Below are 24,319 nucleotides of genomic sequence, written 5' to 3'. Positions count from 1 at the left end.
TATAGGACATTCCTTCGTGCTGCAATTATTTAGGTGACATCACAGTGACAGGGACACCAACTGATGAACACCCTCAGAACTTGCAGTCTTTCTTTCCTTGATTACTTCTGGCTGGCCCCAAATGTAAACTATAAAATCTAAATTTTTCCAACAGTTCGTTGACTACCTTGGTATTATCATTAGCAAACAGAGGATCTGTCCCACCAAGCAGGGCATCCATGCCACAGAAAACGTGCCCAAGCCCCAGTATCCCAAGGAATTGCAACCCTTTATAGAAAAAATTAACTATTACTGCCATTTCATTCAACATGCTACAAAAATTTCCTATCCAGTATACGCATTGCAGAAAAAAGGGGTTCTGTTCTGGTGGTCTCTGAAGTGGGACACAGCTATTTCAGCACTTAAATGGGTACTGTGCCTCATCCCATTTTCACCAGGGATTCCCCTTCTTGCCACAGGCGTTATTCAGCGTCGTGGCGGAGTAGTCCTGTCCCACAAGGAGATGGATGGTTCTGAACATCCTGTAGCATTCATGTCCAATACACTCAATGTTGCCCAATGCAACACCTCCCAGATTGACGAAGAGGCACTGGCCATTGTGTGTGAAGTTCATGTAGGAACAGACTCCGACAGCGACATGGAACTGTCACAGCTGTCTGAGATCAATCCTTACCTAAAGCTCTCACCACAAGTGGCATCACAACCTAAAAGCTGTCTCTGCAAAAAGCGATCTGGAAAAAGGCCAAGGCCCTGGAGCTCACGTCACATCATCTGGTGAGATCCCGTGACCTCCAATCGGCTGTAATCATTTGCCTGCCACACAGAGGACTCATTCTCTTCTGTACTCACTGTACCGGCCAGTATCTGTTGGCGACTTTTGCTTTGTCTTCAACTATGTATCGACCTTAATATTGGCCAGTTAGCTTCTTCAAACTTATCAGTTATTGTCTTTACTGTGTGTTTCAACTGTGTCACGGTAATAAGCCAAATAAAGTGTACTCACATGTCTGTGGCTAACATTAAAATCGTAGTAATGTATTGCTGTTAGTAACAACATTAAACATTTTTAAATCTACTGGTAGAATATCTTTTTTGCATTTTCTATTTTTAAATATTTTCTCTATTTATAGCCTGTATTTAATATTTTATATGCAACCTGGAAACTATAACTCTTGTGACATTGCTGTAAAGACTATACAAGTGAAATTGAGAACTCAATATGGAAAAGAGTTGAGCTATTGCACAAGTTGCAATATGAAGCAACAGTCACACTGACATTAGGGATTTGTCAAAAACCAAAGCCTCTTTACTACTTTGTGATGACAAAAACAGCTGTCGAAGACCTGCGTGTATTTCCTGCATAAAATGACATCACCACTTCTGTGGTATTGTCTCTGGAGATACTGTAATATTCTGCACATTTCAAAGTAGTAGGTATTGAGAAAAGCACTGTTTTCCAGTAAGCACTAATGCTAATAACTAAATGTAACTGATGCACACTGTTTGCAGTTGTTTTAGGAGTAACAATTTCTGTGATACATACGTGAAGCTTCCACCTTGGAATTCATGAGGCTGGAGTTTCCCAGATCGTGCTTTTTCTGCCAGTTCGCGTATTTCTGTTGAGATCGTTTCGATACCCTTGCCTGCTGCATTTTTCACTATGGGTGTGATCAAACCAGCATCTGTGGCAACTGCTATTGATACATCCACAGTTGGAATATGAACTATCTGTAACAAAACATAGCTTTAACTACCAAATTTCAGCTTTCATCACACAAAAACAAGGTAGCATCCTCATGAACACGAGCTGACACTGATAAGATTCATTGGATACAGGATATTAGTGACTACTAATTGTATCTTGTCTTAATATTTCTGAGATATTCAATGACAGAAGCTAGAATTAAAGTAAATATTATTTTTAAGACATGTTTATTTAGTTTTCAAATTTATGTTCTTAATCAAAAGCAGAAATAGTCAAATATTTGTCCATGCATGTGTTACAGTCAAAATCCATTTTTAGTTAGAATGTGTTCTTACTAGTTTGTACTGAGCCACTTCATCAAAATGTGTTTTGTCTAGTTAAAACTAATTTTAACTGACTTTCGCTTTTGATCGAGTGACATTATACTGAGTGCACTATCCGAAAATTACCTCGAGCAATTAAACAGAGAACCGACTCGTGGAGATAACATATTGGACCTACTGATAACAAACAGACCCGAACTTTTCGAATCTGTATGTACAGAACAGGGAATCAGTGATCATAAGGCCGTTGCAGCATCCCTGAATATGGAAGTTAATAGGAATATAAAAAAAAGGGAGGAAGGTTTATCTGTTTAGCAAGAGTAATAGAAGGCAGATTTCAGACTACCTAACAGATCAAAACGAAAATTTCTGTTCCGACACTGACAATGTTGAGTGTTTACGGAAAAAGTTCAAGGCAATCGTAAAATGCGTTTTAGACAGGTACGTGCCGAGTAAAACGGTGAGGGACGGGAAAAACCCACCGTGGTACAACAACAAAGTTAGGAAACTACTGCGAAAGCAAAGAGAGCTCCACTCAGACAAACAGAAGCTAAACGATGTCAAAGTTAGCGTAAGGAGGGCTATGCGTGAAGCGTTCATTGAATTCGAAAGTAAAATTCTATGTACCGACTTGACAGAAAATCCTAGGAAGTTCTGGTCTTACGTTAAATCAGTAAGTGGCTCGAAACAGCATATCCAGACACTACGGGATGATGATGGCATCGAAACAGAGGATGACACGCGTAAAGCTGAAATACTAAACACCTTTTTCCAAAGCTGTTTCACAGAGGAAGACCGCACTGCAGTTCCTTCTCTAAATCCTCGCACAAACGAAAAAATGGCTGACATCGAAATAAGTGTCCAAGGAATAGAAAAGCAACTGGAATCACTCAATAGAGGAAAGTCCACTGGACCTGACGGGATACCAATTCGATTCTACACAGAGTACGCGAAAGAACTTGCCCCCCTTCTAACAGCCGTGTACCGCAAGTCTCTAGAGGAACGGAGGGTTCCAAATGATTGGAAAAGAGCACAGATAGTCCCAGTCTTCAAGAAGGGTCGTCGAGCAGATGCGCAAAACTATAGACCTATATCTCTTACGTCGATCTCTTGTAGAATTTTAGAACATGTTTTTTGCTCGCGTATCATGTCATTTCTGGAAACCCAGAATCTACTATGTAGGAATCAACATGGATTCCGGAAACAGCGATCGTGTGAGACCCAACTCGCCTTATTTGTTCATGAGACCCAGAAAATATTAGATACAGGCTCCCAGGTAGATGCTATTTTTCTTGACTTCCGGAAGGCGTTCGATACAGTTCCGCACTGTCGCCTGATAAGCAAAGTAAGAGCCTACGGAATATCAGACCAGCTGTGTGGCTGGATTGAGGAGTTTTTGGCAAACAGAACACAGCATGTTGTTATCAATGGAGAGACGTCTACAGACGTTAAAGTAACCTCTGGCGTGCCACAGGGGAGTGTTATGGGACCATTGCTTTTCACAATATATATAAATGACTTAGTAGATAGTGTCGGAAGTTCCATGCGGCTTTTCGCGGATGATGCTGTAGTATACAGAGAAGTTGCTGCATTAGAAAATTGTAGCGAAATACAGGAAGATCTGCAGCGGATAGGCACTTGGTGCAGGGAGTGGCAACTGACCCTTAACATAGACAAATGTAATGTATTGCGAATACATAGAAAGAAGGATCCTTTATTGTATGATTATATGATAGCAGAACAAACACTGGTAGCAGTTACTTCTGTAAAATATCTGGGAGTATGCGTACGGAACGATTTGAAGTGCAATGATCATATAAAACTAATTGTTGGTAAGGCGGGTACCAGGTTGAGATTCATTGGGAGAGTGCTTAGAAAATGTAGTCCATCAACAAAGGAGGTGGCTTACAAAACACTCGTTCGACCTATACTTGAGTATTGCTCATCAGTGTGGGATCCGTACCAGGTCGGGTTGACGGAGGAGATAGAGAAGATCCAAAGAAGAGCGGCGCGTTTCGTCACTGGGTTATTTGGTAACCGTGATAGCGTTACGGAGATGTTTAATAAACTCAAGTGGCAGACTCTGCAAGAGAGGCGCTCTGCATCGCGGTGTAGCTTGCTCGCCAGGTTTCGAGAGGGTGCGTTTCTGGATGAGGTATCGAATATATTGCTTCCCCCTACTTATACTTCCCGAGGAGATCACGAATGTAAAATTAGAGAGATTAGAGCGCGCACGGAGGCTTTCAGACAGTCGTTCTTCCCGCGAACCATACGCGACTGGAACAGGAAAGGGAGGTAATGACAGTGGCACGTAAAGTGCCCTCCGCCACACACCGTTGGGTGGCTTGCGGAGTATCAATGTAGATGTAGATGTAGATCAGCAGTAAATTCTAGTTGTAACTAAAGTTATCAGTATCAACCAGTTTCAACTAGTAAGAACACTTCTAACTGAAGTAGACAGAACTAGTTTTCACTAAATTTATTTAGGGGCAAATATTAAAATGAAGGACAACTACGTGACAAAACAGGCTTAAAGAATGAAGATAGCTTCAGATTCAGTACATGCCACTGTAGAAATCAGTGACAATACAATTATACTGATCCTGTTACCGACAGATCAAAAGCAGATCTCCCCAATATTATTGGAGTTGTTCTTCAGAAAGATGAACAGGGCTTGCACAAGATTGGAACGAAATATGGGATACTCGACAAATTGTATTGCAGGTATGTATTTCTGAACTGATTTCAATAATTAAGGACAAATGTCAGACATATTCATTACTTCATTGATTTAATGCTTTGAAAATGTTGCTAACTATTCAAGTAATTAATACCTGCAATACAATTTGTCGAGTATCCCATATTGTTCAAGTACTTACTTGTCCTTAATTATTGAAATCAGTTCAGAAATACATACCTGCAATACAATTTGTCGAATATCCCATATTTCGTTCCAATCTTGTGCAAGCCCTGTTCATCTTTCTGAAGAACAACTCCAATAATATTGGGGAGATCTGCTTTTGATCTGTCGGTAACAGGATCAGTATAATTATATTGTCACTGATTTCTACAGTGGCATGTACTGAATCTGAAGCCATCTTCATTCTTTTAGCCTGTTTTGTCACATAGTTGCTCTTCATTTTAATATTTGCCCCTAAATAAATTTAGTGAAAACTAGTTCTGTCTACTTTAGTTAGAATGAGTTCTTACTAGCTGAAACTAGTTGATACTGATAACTTTAGTTACAACTAGAATTTACTGCTGGTCAAAAGCGAAAGTCAGTTAAAACTAGTTTTAACTAGGCAAAACGCATTTTGATGAAGTGGCTCAGTACAAACTAGTAAGAACATGCTCTAACTAAACACGGGTTTTGACTGTAACACATGTACATATATGTGTGTGTGTGCAACCTTGACCCCCCCCCCCCCCCCCCGCCCCGCCCCTCTCTCTGCAATCGAATGAAGTGAGGCTACAGTCCATTAAGTGTATTACAGTTTCCCATGGAAATCAGTTCACAGACTCCAGCAAACACAAGCAGATGAACCACAACAGTGAGCAAGGTTCTATGGAAAATTATTGCAATGGGTCCTATACATAATGCAGCCTAATGAACATGTAAAAAGACAGAAAACGTCTGGGAATTTTAGTTCATTACCAAACAGATGAGGATTTATCAGAATGAATCATTACAGCTGATTAACTGCCATTTCATTAACTACGAAAGAATAACAGTTACAAACTCTACACATGCAGAGACAATAAATCCCAAGTTGTTATTGAACGTGAAAGCACACAAGTAAATATGTCTTAGTGTTATTCCTAAACGAGTTTTGTTTGGCACATTTTCTTCATCACAATAAATATCACAAGAAATGTGTATATAAATGTATGGCATAGTGAAACATTAATTCTGGAATACATTAAATACTGAGTAGCAGGCACTTTTATTTACAACTTATTTACAGAAGACTCCGTGCCCACACAGATTTAGACTCAGTATATTATTAATTAATGTTATATTTGTTACAAATAAATGCAAAAATGCACATTATCAAATTACAACAACAACACTCATGACAGGCGTTATTAGAATTACAATTTAGAGAGTCCATTGTGTGTTTTACCTTTCCATCGATCCAATGTACATTAACTTCAGGATACTGGAGCAATGCATTTGCAACAGCTTTCACAACAAAGTCATTCACAGATACAGATATACCATCTGATTTCAACTGCTTCCTTAAAGCTAATATTTTGTCTATTGTACATTTGACGCTGCCATAGGCATGTGGTATTGTTGACTGGAAAAGAAAGAATAGCAATTGAATATACATTAATTTCATAAGAAAACTATAAAAAATAAAAATAAATTTTACACACACACACACACACACACACACACTACTGAGACAACACCTGTAAATATCCAGAACTTCAACATTTTTTTAAAGAATTTAAATAGGACTACAGTATTTTTTGCACCAGAATAGCAGATTAACTATTCTGTAGACCTGAAAAAAATAAAAATGCCTTCAAGCTGGTTAATTTTGTTTTGTTTTGGCACCTTTTTCAATGGAGAACCACTATTTTTTGTGGAGAATGGAACAATTTCTTGTTGGCTTTAGAAAATAGTTATATCAATGAAATTCCCTTATACAGATCTGCTATTCTGGTGCACAAAAGATACATAGCTACACATAAGAAAATGCTTATGACCATTGTATTGTTTTAGAATATGTCATTCCAGTGATTTACAGTGGCAAAAGCAGGTACATCATCTTGAAACAAACAACAGTGCTCTCTATATTTTTTTAAAAAACATCAAGTTTAACATGGTTCTTGCAGAGGCCACAATTAAATGTGACTCCCTGTATACAGTAACAGGAGTGAAAAAACAGAAAGGAAAAATATCAGTGCACAGGCACGAAACACCATCTGCTCTTGCGCAACAAAAGAAAATTAGGCAGTAGTGCACACAGTCTCAGAGATCCACACTGACTCTCATCCTTTATAACTGAATCCTGTGAACCTTCAAGAAAATGAGGCTAATTATTCTATTTAATGTGCTATCCACTCAGCAAACAAAAACATATAAATTCCTACTTGCACAAAACTCTGAGAATCATTATGACGACACGCATTCTCTCTTATCACTAGTATCTTGAATCATTATTCTCATTTCCTACACTACCCTCTCAAATCATCCCTGCCTTACTGTACTTCCTTCTCTTGTTGTTTAACTACATTCTTTTCTATTTGCATTATTACATTACTGACTTCTACATCTACATATTAATGTCTTGCCAATGTACAGCACCATTACCAAGTTGAAGTGTGTACAACATGTAAGTAGACTCATTTATTTTGTCATCTTAACTGTGATGGAGAAAACAAAATTGTTCTGCGGTCTGTACTGGACACCAGTTCTCTTAACTCTACATAATAATCTTGCGTAAATTCGCCATTATTAAATTCCCCAAGCATGTGACCATTAAGTATGCTTTTCAATTCCTATGAACCCTTCTTGCAAGCACACTTTTAGATTAAAATGTGTCTAGCAGTATTCCATTGCCTCTTCATGGTCTCGTCTGCAGACACACAACAGTTTCAAAAGTCCCACAATAAATTTAACTTCTCTGTTTGTCCTTCCTAAAACTGATCTTAAATCATTATTACTGACATAAATGACAACAGTTAATGAAGTAAATGAGATCACTACACTGAAATTCATATCATCGTACCAATGGACAATATGCGAATTTCCCAGTCATGTGGCTTTTTGCAGCTGGGAAACAGACCTCTGTCTTCGCTGAATGTTTCTGAGTGCCCACCAAGATCTCTTAGTAACGTGTCCAATGTCGGAGAGAACCGCTAAGATCACTTTTACCAATTTATCCCAAAGTTGCAGAAATTTAATTTTCAGGGCTCCTTATCTCAGAAGCTCTTCCACCACCTTATGCAACTCTACTGTCACCTGGAATAATGACATCAACAATCTGCAATTTCTTTTTCTCCACTACTGAGAAGTCTAGTGAATTATAATTCAATGTCTCATCAGCCCGAAGAGCCTAATAGCTAAGATAATCCTTTTCTGACCACCTTTTCTGTCTTACAATACCAGCTGCCAGTTCATAACTGGCAGCTGGTATTCTTGGCACAAGTCCGAATATACAATTTGCAACTCAACACTGTGCCTCTATTTGTAATCTGTCAGTATGATCTTTTTGCAACAGTTCAGGAAATGGTCAGTTGTTTTGTCACTCCTTTGGGAAGTCTGTTATTCTTCCAGTTTTGACTGGAACAGCACCCTTCCTGATGGCTTGCTCCTTTGCTGTTACTCTTTGCAATCCTGTTTCCTTCCCAGCCACAACCACCCTTTATGTGATTTGTTATTTGACCTTGTGGGTAATATACACATCAACTGTTTCTACTACAAATTTGTCAACGGATTGGAAGTCGAAAATTGGCAGATTTTTTGTGCTCCTCTGAAATTGCAGTGTTACTTCATTAGCAGCTACATCATCTATAGTTGCTGATAAGTTATTAAAATATGTCTTTCTGGATAAGAACACCTTTCTAGACCAAACTACATGACTTTAACCATTTGTGTAGTTTATACTTATTTCTGCTATTCATTCAATCTACTGCACTGTTGGCTTGGGAGAGAGGACATATTGGGCAGTCAAATGAAAATGAAACAAATGGAAAAAATGAATAAATAGTTTATTATTTCAAAAGTAATCACTGTAATTGTTAATACATTTATTCCACTGTGAGACAAGATGGTCAATAACTTCATGGAAAAACTTTCGTGGTTATCTACAGAATCTCTTCGTCCAGAACAAATTTATGGTCAATATGACCAAAAATATGAAATTGCATGGGGGAAAATAGAGACTGAAAGGGGGATGTGTAAGGGCTTCCCAGCAAAACTTCTGCAGCATAGACGAAACAACCTTGACAACATGTGGGCTGCATTTTTCTAAAGTTTATTATTCAGAATATAAGTTACTTGTGGCTGATAATAATTGAACACAAATTTCACAATGAGACATTTTCTTCAAAGTAATATTTTTCACAAAATTATGAGTCAGGAAAACCATATGCACATGGAAATCCTTCTCCACCAATTACTGTCAGTTTTAGGTATGACATACTTTTGAAAGCCCTCGTGTTCCTTTTTTATAAGGAACATCTTGTCTTCACTAAAATTTGTGTAATTCAAGAAATGGCTTTATCCAAATTTACTGTTATTGTAATAATTACAGAATTTTGAATCTTAAAATGCTGTCTTTTTAAAGTATTTTCTGTATTTAAAAATGTGTACTTGTGATAGAATTTCAGATCCACGCGTTTATCCCAGAGTTGTAGCAAAGTTACAACAATTTTTCTAATTCTATGTTTATCATATTTCACACTCTATTATGTTAGTGAAATATTATAAACACAGAATCAGAAAAATGTCTGTGGTTTTGCTAGAACTGTGGGATAAATGTGTACATCTGAAATTCCACTACAGAAAATAGAGCCTGACACTAGCTACATCAAAGAAAACATCGTTGTGCAGTAGATTGAATGAATAGCAGAAATAAGTATAAACTACACAAATGGTTAAAGTCACGTAGTTTGGTCTAGAAAGGTGTTCTTATCCAGAAAGACATATTTTAATAACTTATCAGCAACTATAGATGATGTAGCTGCTAATGAAGTAACACTGCAATTTCAGAGGAGCACAAAACATCTGCCAATTTTCGACTTCCAATCCATTGACAAATTTGTAGTAGAAACAGTTGATGTGCATATTACCCACAAGGTCAAATAACAAATCACATAAAGGGTGGTTGTGGCTGGGAAGGAAACAGGATATCATCATCTAGAAAATTAATCAATTATGAGTCAGAATTGCTGGCCAATACTTATCTTAAGGAGGCGAAACATATAGAACTCCAAATAAGATAAAAATTACAGTAAAAGGGAACCAATACATAGCTCTCGGAATTACCAAGTCCTTCATGGGAGAGAGAGGAATGTATTGAGGAAGGATGGGTAGGTCACTCAGACCCCAGGATGAGAGACACCCGCCAGTTACGAATATGAGGACAGAGAAAGATCTCTGTTTATCCTTCCCTCCCAAAGGTTAAGTACTGACCAGTTTATTAGAACCTGATATTAACACTATTTTAAGAACAGACAGTCAATAATTACACAAAACAGCTTCATCACTAAATGTGTAAAAATAATGCCAACAATTCCAGACTTTTGAGTGTTAACTGAATATGTAACAGCTTTGGAACAGCCAGGATAGAAAAACAATATGTGAAGGATAGATTGCTACTTCCCACACAGAGGAGGCTTTGAGTAGCATATAAGCACAAAGAAACAGAATGCTGAAATATTTAAACTCTTGGAAAAAGTCCTTAAGAAGTAGTTATACACATTCACACAAGAAAATACATAAACAAATATGGCAACTGTGTCCAGGTGCCTAAGTGTGGCCTGATACATCCTCTATGTGGCGAGTAGGTCTCTATCCTTTCCTTGTAACTGTTTCATTTCTAACTCTTCAATTAAAATGTAATATACCCTTTCAGATGACATATGGCAAGTGTGAGCATTTTCACACACTTTCAGTAAGTGATCCTCCATGACCATTTTATGCACTTTTGCAATGATTTATGGAGTAGTGACATATCTTGGCCGACCATTGTGTGGATGATCACCAAAGCTCTCCTGACCAAATTTAAATTCATTTGTCCACTTGCCAATAGTTGAATATGAAGGAGCAGAGTCCCCCAGTGTATTCTGGAAATTGATGTCCATTGCTTTCATACCTTTCTTTACAAAGTACTTAATCTCTGCTCAAATCTAGATTTTTCCATCTTCGTAAATCACTACTCAGGAACAACAACAGAGCCACGTCACCGCCACTGTTCTCTTCCAAGAGCACTGATGTGGCACATGTTTACAGGCAACAGCCCAATGAATATCACGCGAATAACTCGTTGTGCTAGCGTTGAGCTCTTGTCGTGATTCCGAGAACTTTTCAAACCACCCTCTATGTACAAATTCATGAAACCAATTTTTCAAACAATATTTTTCTCTCTCTTTCTTTTTTTTTTTTTTTTTTTTTTTACAATTAAAAGCATATCTTAAACTATTTTTCTACATGGTTGCCTGCACCATTGTTCAGACATTAATCATAATGGGAAACCAACTCTTCTAGGCCATCTTCATAGAAAGAAGCACCCAATGAAGACAGACACTGCTGAACACCATTTTTCTGTGCTGTCGTGCTGTCAAAGCACCTACCTCCAATGTAATGCTTCAAATTCAAGTCAAATGGTAGTCTGAAGGTGCAAGATTGGATTTGTATGTGGGTGATCAAACAGCTTCCAACCGAAGTGCTGAATAAGGTACTGAGTGACACCAGCAGAATGGGGCATGCACTGTCATGAAGCAACACAATACCTTGGCTGAGCATTCCACACCTGTGTTTTGAATTGCACATCGAAGTTTTCTCACTGTTTCACAGTAACATACCATCACGACAGTTTTACCTCTGGGAAGGAACTCAACAAGCTGAATGCCCTGTCTGTCCCAGAACAGTGCACTTGAGTTTTTTATGCTGACAACTTTGTTTTCAGTTTTTGTTTTTACGAGGATCATGATTTGAATTATCTCACCCTCTTGCTCACCAATCCCTTAGTCATTTCATCTCTACATATAAAAGGCAATGTCCCAACTGATTGACTTTCTCACTGAGTCATCATTGCGCAGCCCAAACCGCTATGGATAGAAACTAGAAATTTGGAGAAGTGTTGATTTTATGCTGTTTATTTTTTGAAGTTCCACCCCTACAGGGGTGAAATAGGAGACGAAAGGTTTCTTAAAAATATGTCACTGTTAAGGCAATTTTGAATCTAGACCTACGAAAACTGGTATTTCATTTCTCAGTCAGAAATAAAGAAATATGTATTTCACCATTTTTGAAAATTTAATCCCTGTGGGTGTGAAATAATGAGAGAGAAAATTGGTATTTGACTTCCTGGTTACAAATAAAAAGTTATGCGTTTCAGTGTTTTTGGAAATTCAACCCCTACGGGGATGAAATGTTTTATGAAACTGTTTCACTGTGAAAGCATTTTTAAAGCTAAATCTTTGAAAATTAGTGTTTGGCTTCTCGGTTTCGAAAATAAAAGTTATATGTTTCAGTGTTCTTGGAAATTCATTCGGGAGGACGACGGTTCAATCCCGTCTCCGGCCATCCTGATTTAGGTTTTCCGTGATTTCCCTAAATCGCTTCAGGCAAATGCCGGGATGGTTCCTTTGAAAGGGCACGGCCGATTTCCTTCCCCATCCTTCCCTCACCCGAGCTTGCGCTCCGTCTCTAATGACCTCGTTGTCGACGGGACGTTAAACACTAATCTCCTCCTCCTCCTCTTGGAAATTCAATCCCCAAGGAGGTAAAGTAGTGCCACACTTATTCACTAACTCAACATCGGCCAGTCCAGTCCACCAAGGACAGAAAACTGAAACGAGTGTGGATCTCATATTGTAGGCAGCGTTTAAGAAGGGACTGTTCGAAATTTCACTCCTCTGGGAGTGAAATATGGGATGCAAGGCTTTATGAAAATATTTTGCTATTAGGACAATTCTGAAGCTAGGCTCACGAAAACTGATATCTGATTCCTCAGTCAGCAATAAAAAAGTACGTGTTTCAGCATTTTTTGAAGTTCAACCACAAAAGGGGGTAAAATAGAAGGTGAAAGTTTTTTTGAAAATAAATCGTTATTAAAGGAACTACTAATGTTCCCCCCCCCCAATGAACCATGGACCTTGCCGTTGGTGGGGAGGCTTGCGTGCCTCATCGATACAGATGGCCGTACCATAGGTGCAACCACAACGGAGGGGTATCTGTTGAGAGGCCAGACAAACATGTGGTTCCTGAAGAGGGGCAGCAGCCTTTTCAGTAGTTGCAGGGGCAACAGTCAGGATGACTGACTGATCTGGCCTTGTAACATTACCCAAAACGGCCTTGCTGTGCTGGTACTGCGAACGGCTGAAAGCAAGGGGAAACTACAGCCGTAATTTTTCCCGAGGACATGCAGCTTTACTGTATGATTAAATGATGATGGCGTCCTCTTGGGTAAAATATTCCAGAGGTAAAATAGTCCCCCATTCGGATCTCCGGGCGGGGACTACTCAGGACGACGTCGCTATCAGGAGAAAGAAAACTGGCATTCTACGGATCGGAGCGTGGAATGTCAGATCCCTTAATCGGGCAGGTAGGTTAGAAAATTTAAAAAGGGAAATGGATAGGTTAAAGTTAGATATAGTGGGAATTAGTGAAGTTCGGTGGTGGGAGGAACAAGACTTTTGGTCAGGTGATTACAGGGTTATAAATACAAAATCAAATAGGGGTAATGTAGGAGTAGGTTTAATAATGAATAAAAAAATAGGAGTGCGGGTTAGGTACTACAAACAGCATATTGAACGCATTATTGTGGCCAAGACAGACACAAAGCCCATGCCTACCACAGTAGTACAAGTTTATATGCCAACTAGCTCTGCAGATGATGAAGAAATTGAAGAAATGTATGACGAGATAAAAGAAATTATTCAAGTAGTGAAGGGAGACGAAAATTTAATAGTCATGGGTGACTGGAATTCGTCAGTAGGAAAAGGGAGAGAAGGAAACATAGTAGGTGAATATGGATTGGGGCTAAGAAATGAAAGAGGAAGCCGCCTTGTAGAATTTTGCACAGAGCATAACTTAATCATAGCTAACACGTGGTTCAAGAATCATGAAAGAAGGTTGTATACCTGGAAGAATCCTGGAGATACTAAAAGGTATCAGATAGATTACATAATGGTAAGACAGAGATTTAGGAACCAGGTTTTAAATTGTAAGACACTTCCAGGGGCAGATGTGGATTCTGACCACAATCTATTGGTTATGAACTGCAGATTGAAACTGAAGAAACTGCAAAAAGGCGGGAATTTAAGGAGATGGGACCTGGATAAATTGAAAGAACCAGAGGTTGTAGAGAGTTTCAGGGAGAGCATAAGGGAACAATTGACAGGAATGGGGGAAAGAAATACAGTAGAAGAAGAATAGGTAGCTCTGAGGGATGAAGTAGTGAAGGCAGCAGAGGATCAAGTAGGTAAAAAGACGAGGGCTAATAGAAATCCTTGGGTAACAGAAGAAATATTGAATTTAATTGATGAAAGGAGAAAATATAAAAATCCAGTAAATGAAGCAGGCAAAAAGGAATACAAACGTCTCAAATATGAGATCGACAGGAAGTGCAAAATGGCTAAGCAGGGATGGCTAGAGGACAAATGTAAGGATGTAGAGGCTTGTCTCACTAGGGGTAAGATAGATACTGCCTACAGGAAAATTAAAGAGACCTTTGGAGAGAAGAGAATGACTTGTATGAATATCAAGAGCTCAAATGGCAACCCAGTTCTAAGCAAAGAAGGGAAGGCAGAAAGGTGGAAGGAGTATATAGAGGGTTTATACAAGGGCGATGTACTTGAGGACAATATTATGGAAATGGAAGAGGATGTAGATGAAGATGAAATGGGAGATAAGATACTGTGTGAAGAGTTTGACAGAGCACTGAAAGACCTGAGTCGAAACAAGGCCCCGGGAGTAACAACATTCCATTAGAACTATTGATGGCCTTGGGAGAGCCAGTCATGACAAAACTCTACCATCTGGTGAGCAAGATGTATGAGGCAGGCGGAATACCCACAGACTTCAAGAAGAACATAATAATTCCAATCCCAAAGAAAGCAGGTGTTGACAGATGTGAAAATTACCGAACTATCAGTTTAATAAGTCACAGCTGCAAAATACTAACGCGAATTCTTTACAGACAAATGGAAAAACTGGTAGAAGCCGACCTCGGGGAAGATCAGTTTGGATTCCGTAGTAATGTTGGAACACGTGAGGCAATACTGACCTTACAACTTATCTTAGAAGAAAGATTAAGAAAAGGAAAACCTATGTTTCTAGCATTTGTAGACTTAGAGAAAGCTTTTGACAACGTTAACTGGAATACTCTCTTTCAAATTCTGAAGGTGGCAGGGGTAAAATACAGGGAGCGAAAGGCTATTTACAATTTGTACAGAAACCAGATGGCAGTTATAAGAGTCGAGGGGCACGAAAGGGAAGCAGTGGTTGGGAAAGGAGTGAGACAGGGTTGTAGCCTCTCCCCGATGTTATTCAATCTGTATATTGAGCAAGCAGTAAAGGAAACAAAAGAAAAATTCGGAGCAGGTATTAAAATTCATGGAGAAGAAGTAAAAACTTTGAGGTTCGCCGATGACATTGTAATTCTGTCAGAGACAGCAAAGGACTTGGAAGAGCAGTTGAACGGAATGTACAGTGTCTTGAAAGGAGGATATAAGATGAACATCAACAAAAGCAAAACGAGGATAATGGAATGTAGTCAAATTAAATCAGGTGATGCTGAGGGGATTAGATTAGGAAATGAGACACTTAAAGTAGTAAAGGAGTTTTGCTATTTGGGGAGCAAAATAACTGATGATGGTCGAAGTAGAGAGGATATAAAGTGTAGACTGGCAATGGCAAGGAAAGTGTTTCTGAAGAAGAAAAATTTGTTAACATCGAGTATAGATTTAAGTGTCAGGAAGTCATTTCTGAAAGTATTTGTATGGAGTGTAGCCATGTATGGAAGTGAAACATGGACGATAAATAATTTGGACAAGAAGAGAATAGAAGCTTTCGAGATGTGGTGCTACAGAAGAATGTTGAAGATTAGATGGGTAGATCACATAACTAATGAGGAAGTATTGAATAGGATTGGGGAGAAGAGGAGTTTGTGGCACAACTTGACCAGAAGAAGGGATCGGTTGGTAGGACATGTTCTGAGGCATCAAGGGATCACCAATTTAGTATTGGAGGGCAGAGTGGAGGGCAAAAATCGTAGAGGGAGACCAAGAGATGAATACACTAAGCAGATTCAGAAGGATGTAGGTTGCAGTAGGTACTGGGAGATGAAGAAGCTTGCACAGGATAGAGTAGCATGGAGAGCTGCATCAAACCAGTCTCAGGACTGAAGACCACAACAACAACAACAACACTTTTAGACAAATCATTACACAAAATTTTTGACTTTTTTTCAAAAACTTTGTAAGCTTTACTTTCACAGAATACACATGAATGATCAGAGGAGCATTTGACTATCTGATCAATAAATACAGTAATTGAAATGCTTGGCCTTAACATTGACCACTGATGAATTATGTTCACAACATCGAATACCTGTAAAGTTTCATAGTTCATTTACTTTATTAGGAATAAAATGTGTGTGATATACTGGGGTAGGTGTGAAGATCAAGTTGTTTGGCAAGACTTTAAAAATATACCTAGGGATGCAGTGTAACCAGTATACATAAAACTTAGTATACAGATTGTAACAGAGTCAGTAAAAATATAAGAAAATCCCGGAATTGAACCCACGACCTCTTCCCAACACGTAATCATGAGCTGTGTATGCTACCCCTACACCACAGCTAGCTTTGGCTTAATGGTACCAATCTGTGTACTTATGTTCATATTTAGCATAGTCAGTCATGTAGTAGTCATTCCTCCGCATTTGTTGGCTGTTAAAAGTTCTTGATCATGTAAAAAACATTTGTATTTAATTTATTGATGAGATAGTCGAATGCTCCTCTGGTCATTCACGTGTATTCGAAGAATTTGTCCGGTGATCTTCGTAGTTGATGATATTTATGAAATTCTCCATGGAGCTCCTCCCTTTGTAAATTTCATGCACAGCATTCCTTTTTGCTTTATTTTCTTAAGTAAACCTAATTCTGTAGCCTTACTCTTGAGCTACAGTATTCTACAGGTTAGGGATGCCGTTTTATAGAAACAGCTGGTTGCCCCTAAACAGCCATCTTGTAGCACGACATGGTCACTCACATGCGGGACACCCAAGCTTTCCGCCCGACGCTGCTGATTGTCGCTGGAGTGTCGTATATCCAGAAGTCGCTCGCTGTCGCTCACGTAGGACATGGCCTTGCACAGTTTGTGAATTTCAAGATGGCAGAGTTAGACAAGCAACGCATGTGCATTACATTTTATGTGATACTAAGAAAACTTTTACAGAGACATACCAAATGATGAAGGACACCTATGGTGATGAATGCTTAATCCATACTCAGTTTTATGAATGGTTCCCACAGTTTTAAAATGGCTAGACTGAAGTTAAAGATGACCCACATTTAGGATGCCCTTCGACGTCTACTGACAATGCTCATGTCAGGAACATCAAATTGTGCATGCCAATCGAAGACTGACAATGCAAGAGATTGTAGAAGAATGTAACATTTCAGTTGGATCATGTCACAAAATCCTGACACAGCATCTTGGAATGCATTGTGTTGCCACCAAGTTCATCCCAAGGCTCATGAGTCAAGACCAGGAAGACTATCGCCTCACAATCTGTGAAGAGCTTTTGAATCGTGCAAATGAGAACGAGATGTTCCTTAAGAGAATCAGAACTGGTGATGAGATGTGGTTTTACGGTTATAATGTTGAGATTAAGGTTCAATGTTCACAATGCATCAGGAAAAGTTCTGCAACACCAAAAATAGCTTGTCAGATCCGGTCAAATGTCAAAACCATGCTGACATTTTTCTTTGACTTTGAAGGATTAGTTCATCATGAATTCGTGCCACAGGGACAAATTGTTAATCAATGGTACTATCAGGGCATGTTGCGACACCTGCAAGAATATGTGAGAAGGAAATGGCCTGAAATATGCCAAGACAATTCATGGCTCCTGCATCATGATAACGCAGCCATATATTCATCCCTGTTGATGCATGACTACCGCACAAAAACTGAAATCATTGTGCCGTCTCATCCTCCATACCCTCCAGACCTGACTCCTGCATAACTTTTTTTATTTCTGAAGTTGAAAACCCTGCAGGAAGCTTGAAGATTTGCAACAACAGACTAGATGAAATAAAATTCGCAGATGGCTCATCACACGATCCAGCAAGAGGCATACTAAGAGGGCATCCGGAACTGAAAATGGCGTCGGAAGCAGTGGATCAACTGTGGCGGAGAGTATTTCGAAGGAGACCACGCACAATAAGTAAAAGGTAAGTATATAACAATTTTGTGGACAAAGTTCGAGAATTTTTTCAAGAGACCTGTTATTTTGTGATAATTATGGAACTTACTACCTCTAAGCTATCATCACTGTAAACAATAAAAATTAAAGTAGATTAACTGAAAATTAACTTTGATGGAGTTGATTTGATTACCAAAAAATTGTTTAAACACCTTGAAGATTAGTTACTGGACACAAAATGATGGCTACAACTGAGGCATCCGAAGACATCACTATTACGGGATCACTCTTACTGACTTTATACAGAATAGTAATCAGATCATTCATGTGCAGAAATGCCCCCAAACTACATATTGAGCCAAATAGGGCCTCCAACACATAGTTGGGTCACAGTTGGGTTTTGCGTGTGCATGTGCTGTGGACACATAAAGTAATAATCAAAGTACTTCTGGAGACACTCACCAAATCAACATGGAGGTCATTGAATTCCCATGGATTTCCTTTGAACTAGTTCATCCAACACATACCATTTCTTTTACTAGTCTGCATCCGAAACCTTGTCCAGTATGAACTGCACAAAAAATAACTCATGTCCAAAGCAACCACTGAGCTGATTCAGTGTATTATTTTGATCAACCGCCAACAGGCACTGATCACGGACTGACATATGCGTAAAATCGCTAACTGGGGACAATCCCAGCTGCTTAGAGGTGTACGACTCAGGTCGCTTGTAACGCACGTTCCCGCATTCCCGCAGTTGCTTGTTGTCACATCCAGTGGACAACCAGACTAACACCTCTGTTATTGAGATGCTTGGCAAAATACTTTTTTGTGAATCTGGTGCTTCTGCAGAATAAAATGTCAACAGCCATCCAATATTTTCACTAGCAATTCACCCCATAACATATGACAGCAACTTACGCAGCACCTGAGGGATCAGAACATCCTGCAGAAGTGACGGCAGTCAAATAAGTGGTATTTTAGGGGCTACATAATTCTAGATTAATACTTGTACTTTCAAATTATGAAGGTGCTCTACAGAAATTAGAAAATTTTAGATAAGATATGGTTCAAGCTATTATGTACTGAGATTAAGTATCACAGCGGGAAAAAGAAACCTTCACTGGCACAGTGCAGTCATGCAGCTCCTTTTCTACTGATAGATCTCACTCTTTTCTACTCATGGATTTCACTGTCTGCGAAGCTTCTCTTCTCCCTCTGCTGCTACAGCATCCCACCCAAGGTTGTGGGGGCATTATTCTCAGCTCAACTGCAGTCTGAGTAGAGTTCAAACTCGAGAATGTGCAACAGTGAGCCACAGCCAATCTGAGGCGTCTCCTCAAATACCACCTGCTGTGGGTTAATAGCTATGGAGTCTGTCACTGATACCGATACATCAAGTCTCTTGAGATGACAGAGTAGTGACTGACTGTAATGCACTGGTGGGCAGCACAGCGTAAGGTGGGCACGGGCTATCACGTGCCACAACCCATGTCCACTAGCGATCCAAGGGTACAAATAACCAGCACAGCAATCATCTTCAGCTTCAACACTGACTTGCTACCTCTGAGTGTTTTCAGCTGGAACACATTACAGCAACTGTTGCACTGCCCGAATTTGGGAACTAGAGACCCTTTGGATTATTTGTGTAAATGCCATTTACTGACCTCGGTCACGTACCAGATTACAAACAATACTATAACAATATTGTCTCATATATTACTAGCTACTTTCTGATCGAGCAACAAATCATTCCCGTATTGAAATTTCGTGTAATTTTGAGCAGTTTGACACAATGCAGTGGAGCACTGGTATGAGGGTAACCAACTAAAAGTGTAATACATGTCAAACTGAAGCTCACTGTCACCCTCTGCTTTGTGAAGCAGTGTCCTCACTAACTCAGACATGCAATTTGCCACACCAGTAGACAAGACAGCAACTGTTCAGATTTCTTTGTGGCTTCACAGAGTTGCAGCACAAATCTACATGTTGTGACTTATGTGACTGCAAGAGTACAGTATGCGAGTGCTTCATGTATAGAATATAATCTATATGCTACACCTTCACTGTACTACACCCTGAGGAGTTGCCTCCAATAACAATACGGATCATCCTAAAATTGTCCCCATTTATAATTCCCTCTTGATTAACTGCGTCTCTTATTTCGAAAAATAATCTTTGAATAACATGTTACAGTGCAATCATAGTCAACTTGCATCTGTCTACAGGCTCTCCGTCCTCTCTCCAACTCCCCTTCATACAGATTTAAGGTAATAAATGTTAAAGCAAACATTCTTCACTCTAAGGTACATGTCTTCAGGTGCACCATTCAGATAAACTTAATAGTCCACTGATTGTCGGGCATCCACTTTGCCAATGGGGTGGCTCATTTTCAGAGTCTGCTCCATCTTAAATTTTCTACCAAATTGAGAATGGCCACTGAAGTGATCTAAATGTCAATCAGCAACTGTACAGAGTTTGCAGCCCACAGCCTGTATTGGATGGGCACAGTGTTCTGCAGGTATGCCTGCTATTAGTGCAGGCTGCTTGTGCAAAATAGCTGTGCTGGGAAAACAAAATTGTGGGAAATGCTTCACTGCTGGGAAGAAAAAATCTATGAGCTGTAAAATACTGGTACAGACAGCCTAGAAGACATGAGCTCTAGACACAAGGTTTTGGTTTTGTCTATGTCAATATACTGATTTTCAAGGAAGTTTTTTCACTCTCAGTTCAAAATGAAGTTGCAATTGAAAGGTGTTTTCAACTTTGAATTGAAATATACTATAGGTGACTTCTCTCCTGCATCCTCTTCACCTCACCCGCCTCCTACAATCAGACAAATGTATCAAAATTCCAGATGACATAACATCAAATACAGGGATTAGAGATGAATATTATGTTCCTGATTTGTGCTACTTTGCTACACAGATGCATACTGTGTGGCTTTTACATACCGGAACACTGTCTCTGAAATGCAGTTATTAAAAATAACTGCAAAGCTTGCTATATCAGGGTGTATACGCGGACAAGGAAAAAAAATTCCCGGATTTCCCAGTTAAGAATACACTTTCTCCCAGGTGGAAACATACTTTTACCCTGTTAACTGACAGTATATTTTCTCTCAGAACTGTATAACTTATCAGTCCTTTGAATGATTATGGTTTTATACAAGGGCGTAGAATTTCCCGACGCTTTAGAAAACTAAACACAAGGAAAAAAACACGTTTTGGAAAGATCTTTGATGTGCAGCAACATGTACAATGCATATTTTCATATTACGAAAGTATAAATTCGAATTCCACCAAACACCGCATGTTACTTTCCGAAGCATTGAAATCGAGATTGCGATGCGCTTTTGTAAGTCAGTCACAGATCACATCATGTGATCTCACCAGCCTATTACAGCGGTTATTCAGAGCTTAGGACACGTGATGTAGTCAGTCAGTAGTAACATCACTGTTAAATAGCATGAACACACAAACAGAAAAAGTTAATGGTTTAAATTAATATACATAGTGTTGCTACACGAAATGCAAAGCTTTCACATATAATATCGGTCTACAAGATTAATACACTCCAAGAGAAGCTAAGCTTTCACATATAATGTTGGTCTTTTATGCGCATATTAAAATTTAAGACATATGACACAAATGTGCCAGTAAAATTTTTAATAACGACACAAATGTCTGATCTTCTGGGCTCGAAATTCATCTAAATGGCTCGTCATAAAAGAGTTGATTTTTAAATGAGAAATTCATCGTACATTCTCGCACAGAGTTCAACTTGCGTAAAAGATAATTTACTATGATGGTAACGCTTTTCAAACCACCATTCAAGATATTTTCCCGTGACCTGTTAGAAATAGGTTCGTTTATGCAGTTGCCACAGAGTGCCAGATAGCAAGCGTCACCGCACTTGCGCAGCTATGATGTCGTAGGGAGCCCGTATGTTCGTACGTGTAAAACATTAAAAGATCTTAAATTATGTCATAAAAGAAATAAGACATCAGAGGATACTCCAAGAGCATCAGAATTTCGTGACCCATACTAAAATGTGCACATTTAAAGTGCACATTCCTATGCCCAGATTCCCAGTGAAATAAGCCTTTCAATGCGATTTTTGGGATGTAAATTTTCTTGGAGTACCAGTACTGTGTTATCTCATGTTTGGTTCTTTATTATGGCATAATGCCATATGTGCTAGAAGTTGAAAACGTGCACTTGAAATGCAGCGAACAGTGTGTGGAATTAAACACTTCCTTTCAAATACATTGTCTGCCTCAGCGGAAAAGATTAATAGAAGAAAATTACTTTAGCAAACCGACAAAAATAACTTCACTGTCCTGCAAGGTAATTAATGCCTAGCTGACAGAAAGGTGGAAGTAACAAAATCTGCAACTAATAACACATTTTAGCCTTCCATAATTATGTGAATGTATTTTAATTCACTTGACAGCTCCCATCCAGAGAAATATGTTTTGTTTTCATTTGACGTGAGAGCAGTAAACGAAGAGGAAACAGCAAAATCACTAAATGTAAACACGGGTCACGTGAAGACTACCTACTTCCCCACTATAACTCAAACTGCTCTGAGCATCAGCCCCCGATCTACGATATTTCCGAATCGGAGCAATACCCCACCACTTCCTCGAGCGTTTGAGACAAGATGTCAAAAATTTTAAAAAAATCGAGTTTTCAAAAGTATGATCATTTTGTAGCACACATATTTCTGAAGAGTGTTCGAGGAAATGTAAGACATGTTATTTGGTCATACGTGTGCCAAAGTGCAGTGCCACACCTCTTCACACAGCGTTCTCCTATCGCACGTCACTGTATTTCACTCTGTGGAATTGAAATGTGTATGTTTTGTAATGGATGCCATCAAACCATACTCAGGACAGTGGAAATTAAAATGTCCTGTGGTGCCTCTCCTGCTTACAGTCGGCTGGTTTGACATCCTCTTCAGAAAATTTGCACTCTTTATTCCGTATCAGCTAACAACTTGCTGCTTTGTGTGACATAAAATTAAATATAGGATACATAAACCCAGTAAAGACATGAGACAAGCAAGACAGTACACATTGCTTCAATCCTTAGCTCCTAGAATTTTTTTCTCTCTAATCTTGCTACAGCTTTACATGGCATGCTTTCCTTTCTGCGAAAGAGTATATTACCTGCTCAAAGTTCGTCAAATGTTTTGCTACATGAAAAGTCGAAATGTCATTGTCTAATACTGAAAAAGCTGTTAATACAAATAGGACCCAAGACTGGTGTGGTTTCCCGATCCAATTACGTCTATTTTGTCACTGCCTGCTAGATAAAACATAATAGGCCTTTCTAATACTGCAACAATTGCAACACACACCAAATAAACGAGACTGTTTTAGCACAAATGGTCTTTTTTGTAACGACAGAATATAATTCACAAAGTATCAATATCAAATGCCTGTTAGGCCTACTACAAGCAAAAAGCTTTATGTTAGGAAATAGTTTCACACTTCATTCACATGCTCTATTTTCTCAATCACGAGATCGAAAAGTAGTAGATGAAATTTTTATACAAACTTGGAATTGCCATATTGTTCCATAATTTGTGTGTTTCCCCGTTTCTTCTCCTTCCTCGTTCTCACAAACAGTCTTGTTATCACTAATTCTGTAACTATTCCTGCCAATGTCAAAGCTTATTCGCAGGTTAACTTCACTAACTCTTCCAGGATCACCGGTTTAGTTATCCCGCGATTATTCTCCTGTTAGGCGTTGTTAAATGTTCGTACAATGCGTTTTCCGCGCTTCTTCCCGAATAGAACTTAAAGCGACTGCTAGCCGAGGATTGTACAACTGGCCCTTACTAGTATAGCGATCTGGCCAAAAATCTTCTGTCAAAATTTCATTTCCTTGGATACACTGAGAAGGTAACGCATAATCTTTCTTACCTGTTATTCGTTTATTTCCACTCCTATAGTCTGAATTTATGGATTTCGCTAGTAATTATAACAAAACTCATCATTCACAAACCCAATCAACCATACAATCAGACAGTGGTTGGCATTCATCCATTTGGACTTACTCCGCTCAGCTCGTTTGGCCCCTTTTGTCTGTATGAAAGTTTGTTTCTACATGCGACGAGGGTTCCCCTGACAGAGACATCATGTAGACTATGCACGTATTTACAAATCA

The 24,319-nt window shown here is 39.1% G+C and overlaps 1 protein-coding gene across 4 annotated transcripts in view; it reads right to left on the bottom strand.

The window, feature by feature from the left end:
• Nucleotides 1–24,319, bottom strand: part of LOC124804699 (pyruvate dehydrogenase protein X component, mitochondrial-like) — a 134,386-nt gene that overhangs the window by 73,079 nt on the left and 36,988 nt on the right. For all 4 annotated transcript variants that reach the window (XM_047264956.1, XM_047264957.1, XM_047264955.1 and 1 more), the window contains exons 6-7: nt 6,153–6,329; nt 1,544–1,728 (exon numbers count right to left, since the gene is read on the bottom strand). In XM_047264956.1, the coding sequence (XP_047120912.1) occupies nt 1,544–1,728; nt 6,153–6,329 (362 nt within the window). The remainder of the gene's footprint in view (nt 1–1,543; nt 1,729–6,152; nt 6,330–24,319) is intronic.

This window comes from Schistocerca piceifrons, chromosome 7 (genome assembly GCF_021461385.2).
Source record: "Schistocerca piceifrons isolate TAMUIC-IGC-003096 chromosome 7, iqSchPice1.1, whole genome shotgun sequence".
NCBI classification, from domain to species: domain Eukaryota; kingdom Metazoa; phylum Arthropoda; class Insecta; order Orthoptera; family Acrididae; genus Schistocerca; species Schistocerca piceifrons.
Note: the sequence above shows the minus strand (reverse complement) of the source record. Positions and strands in the feature narration are given on the sequence as shown.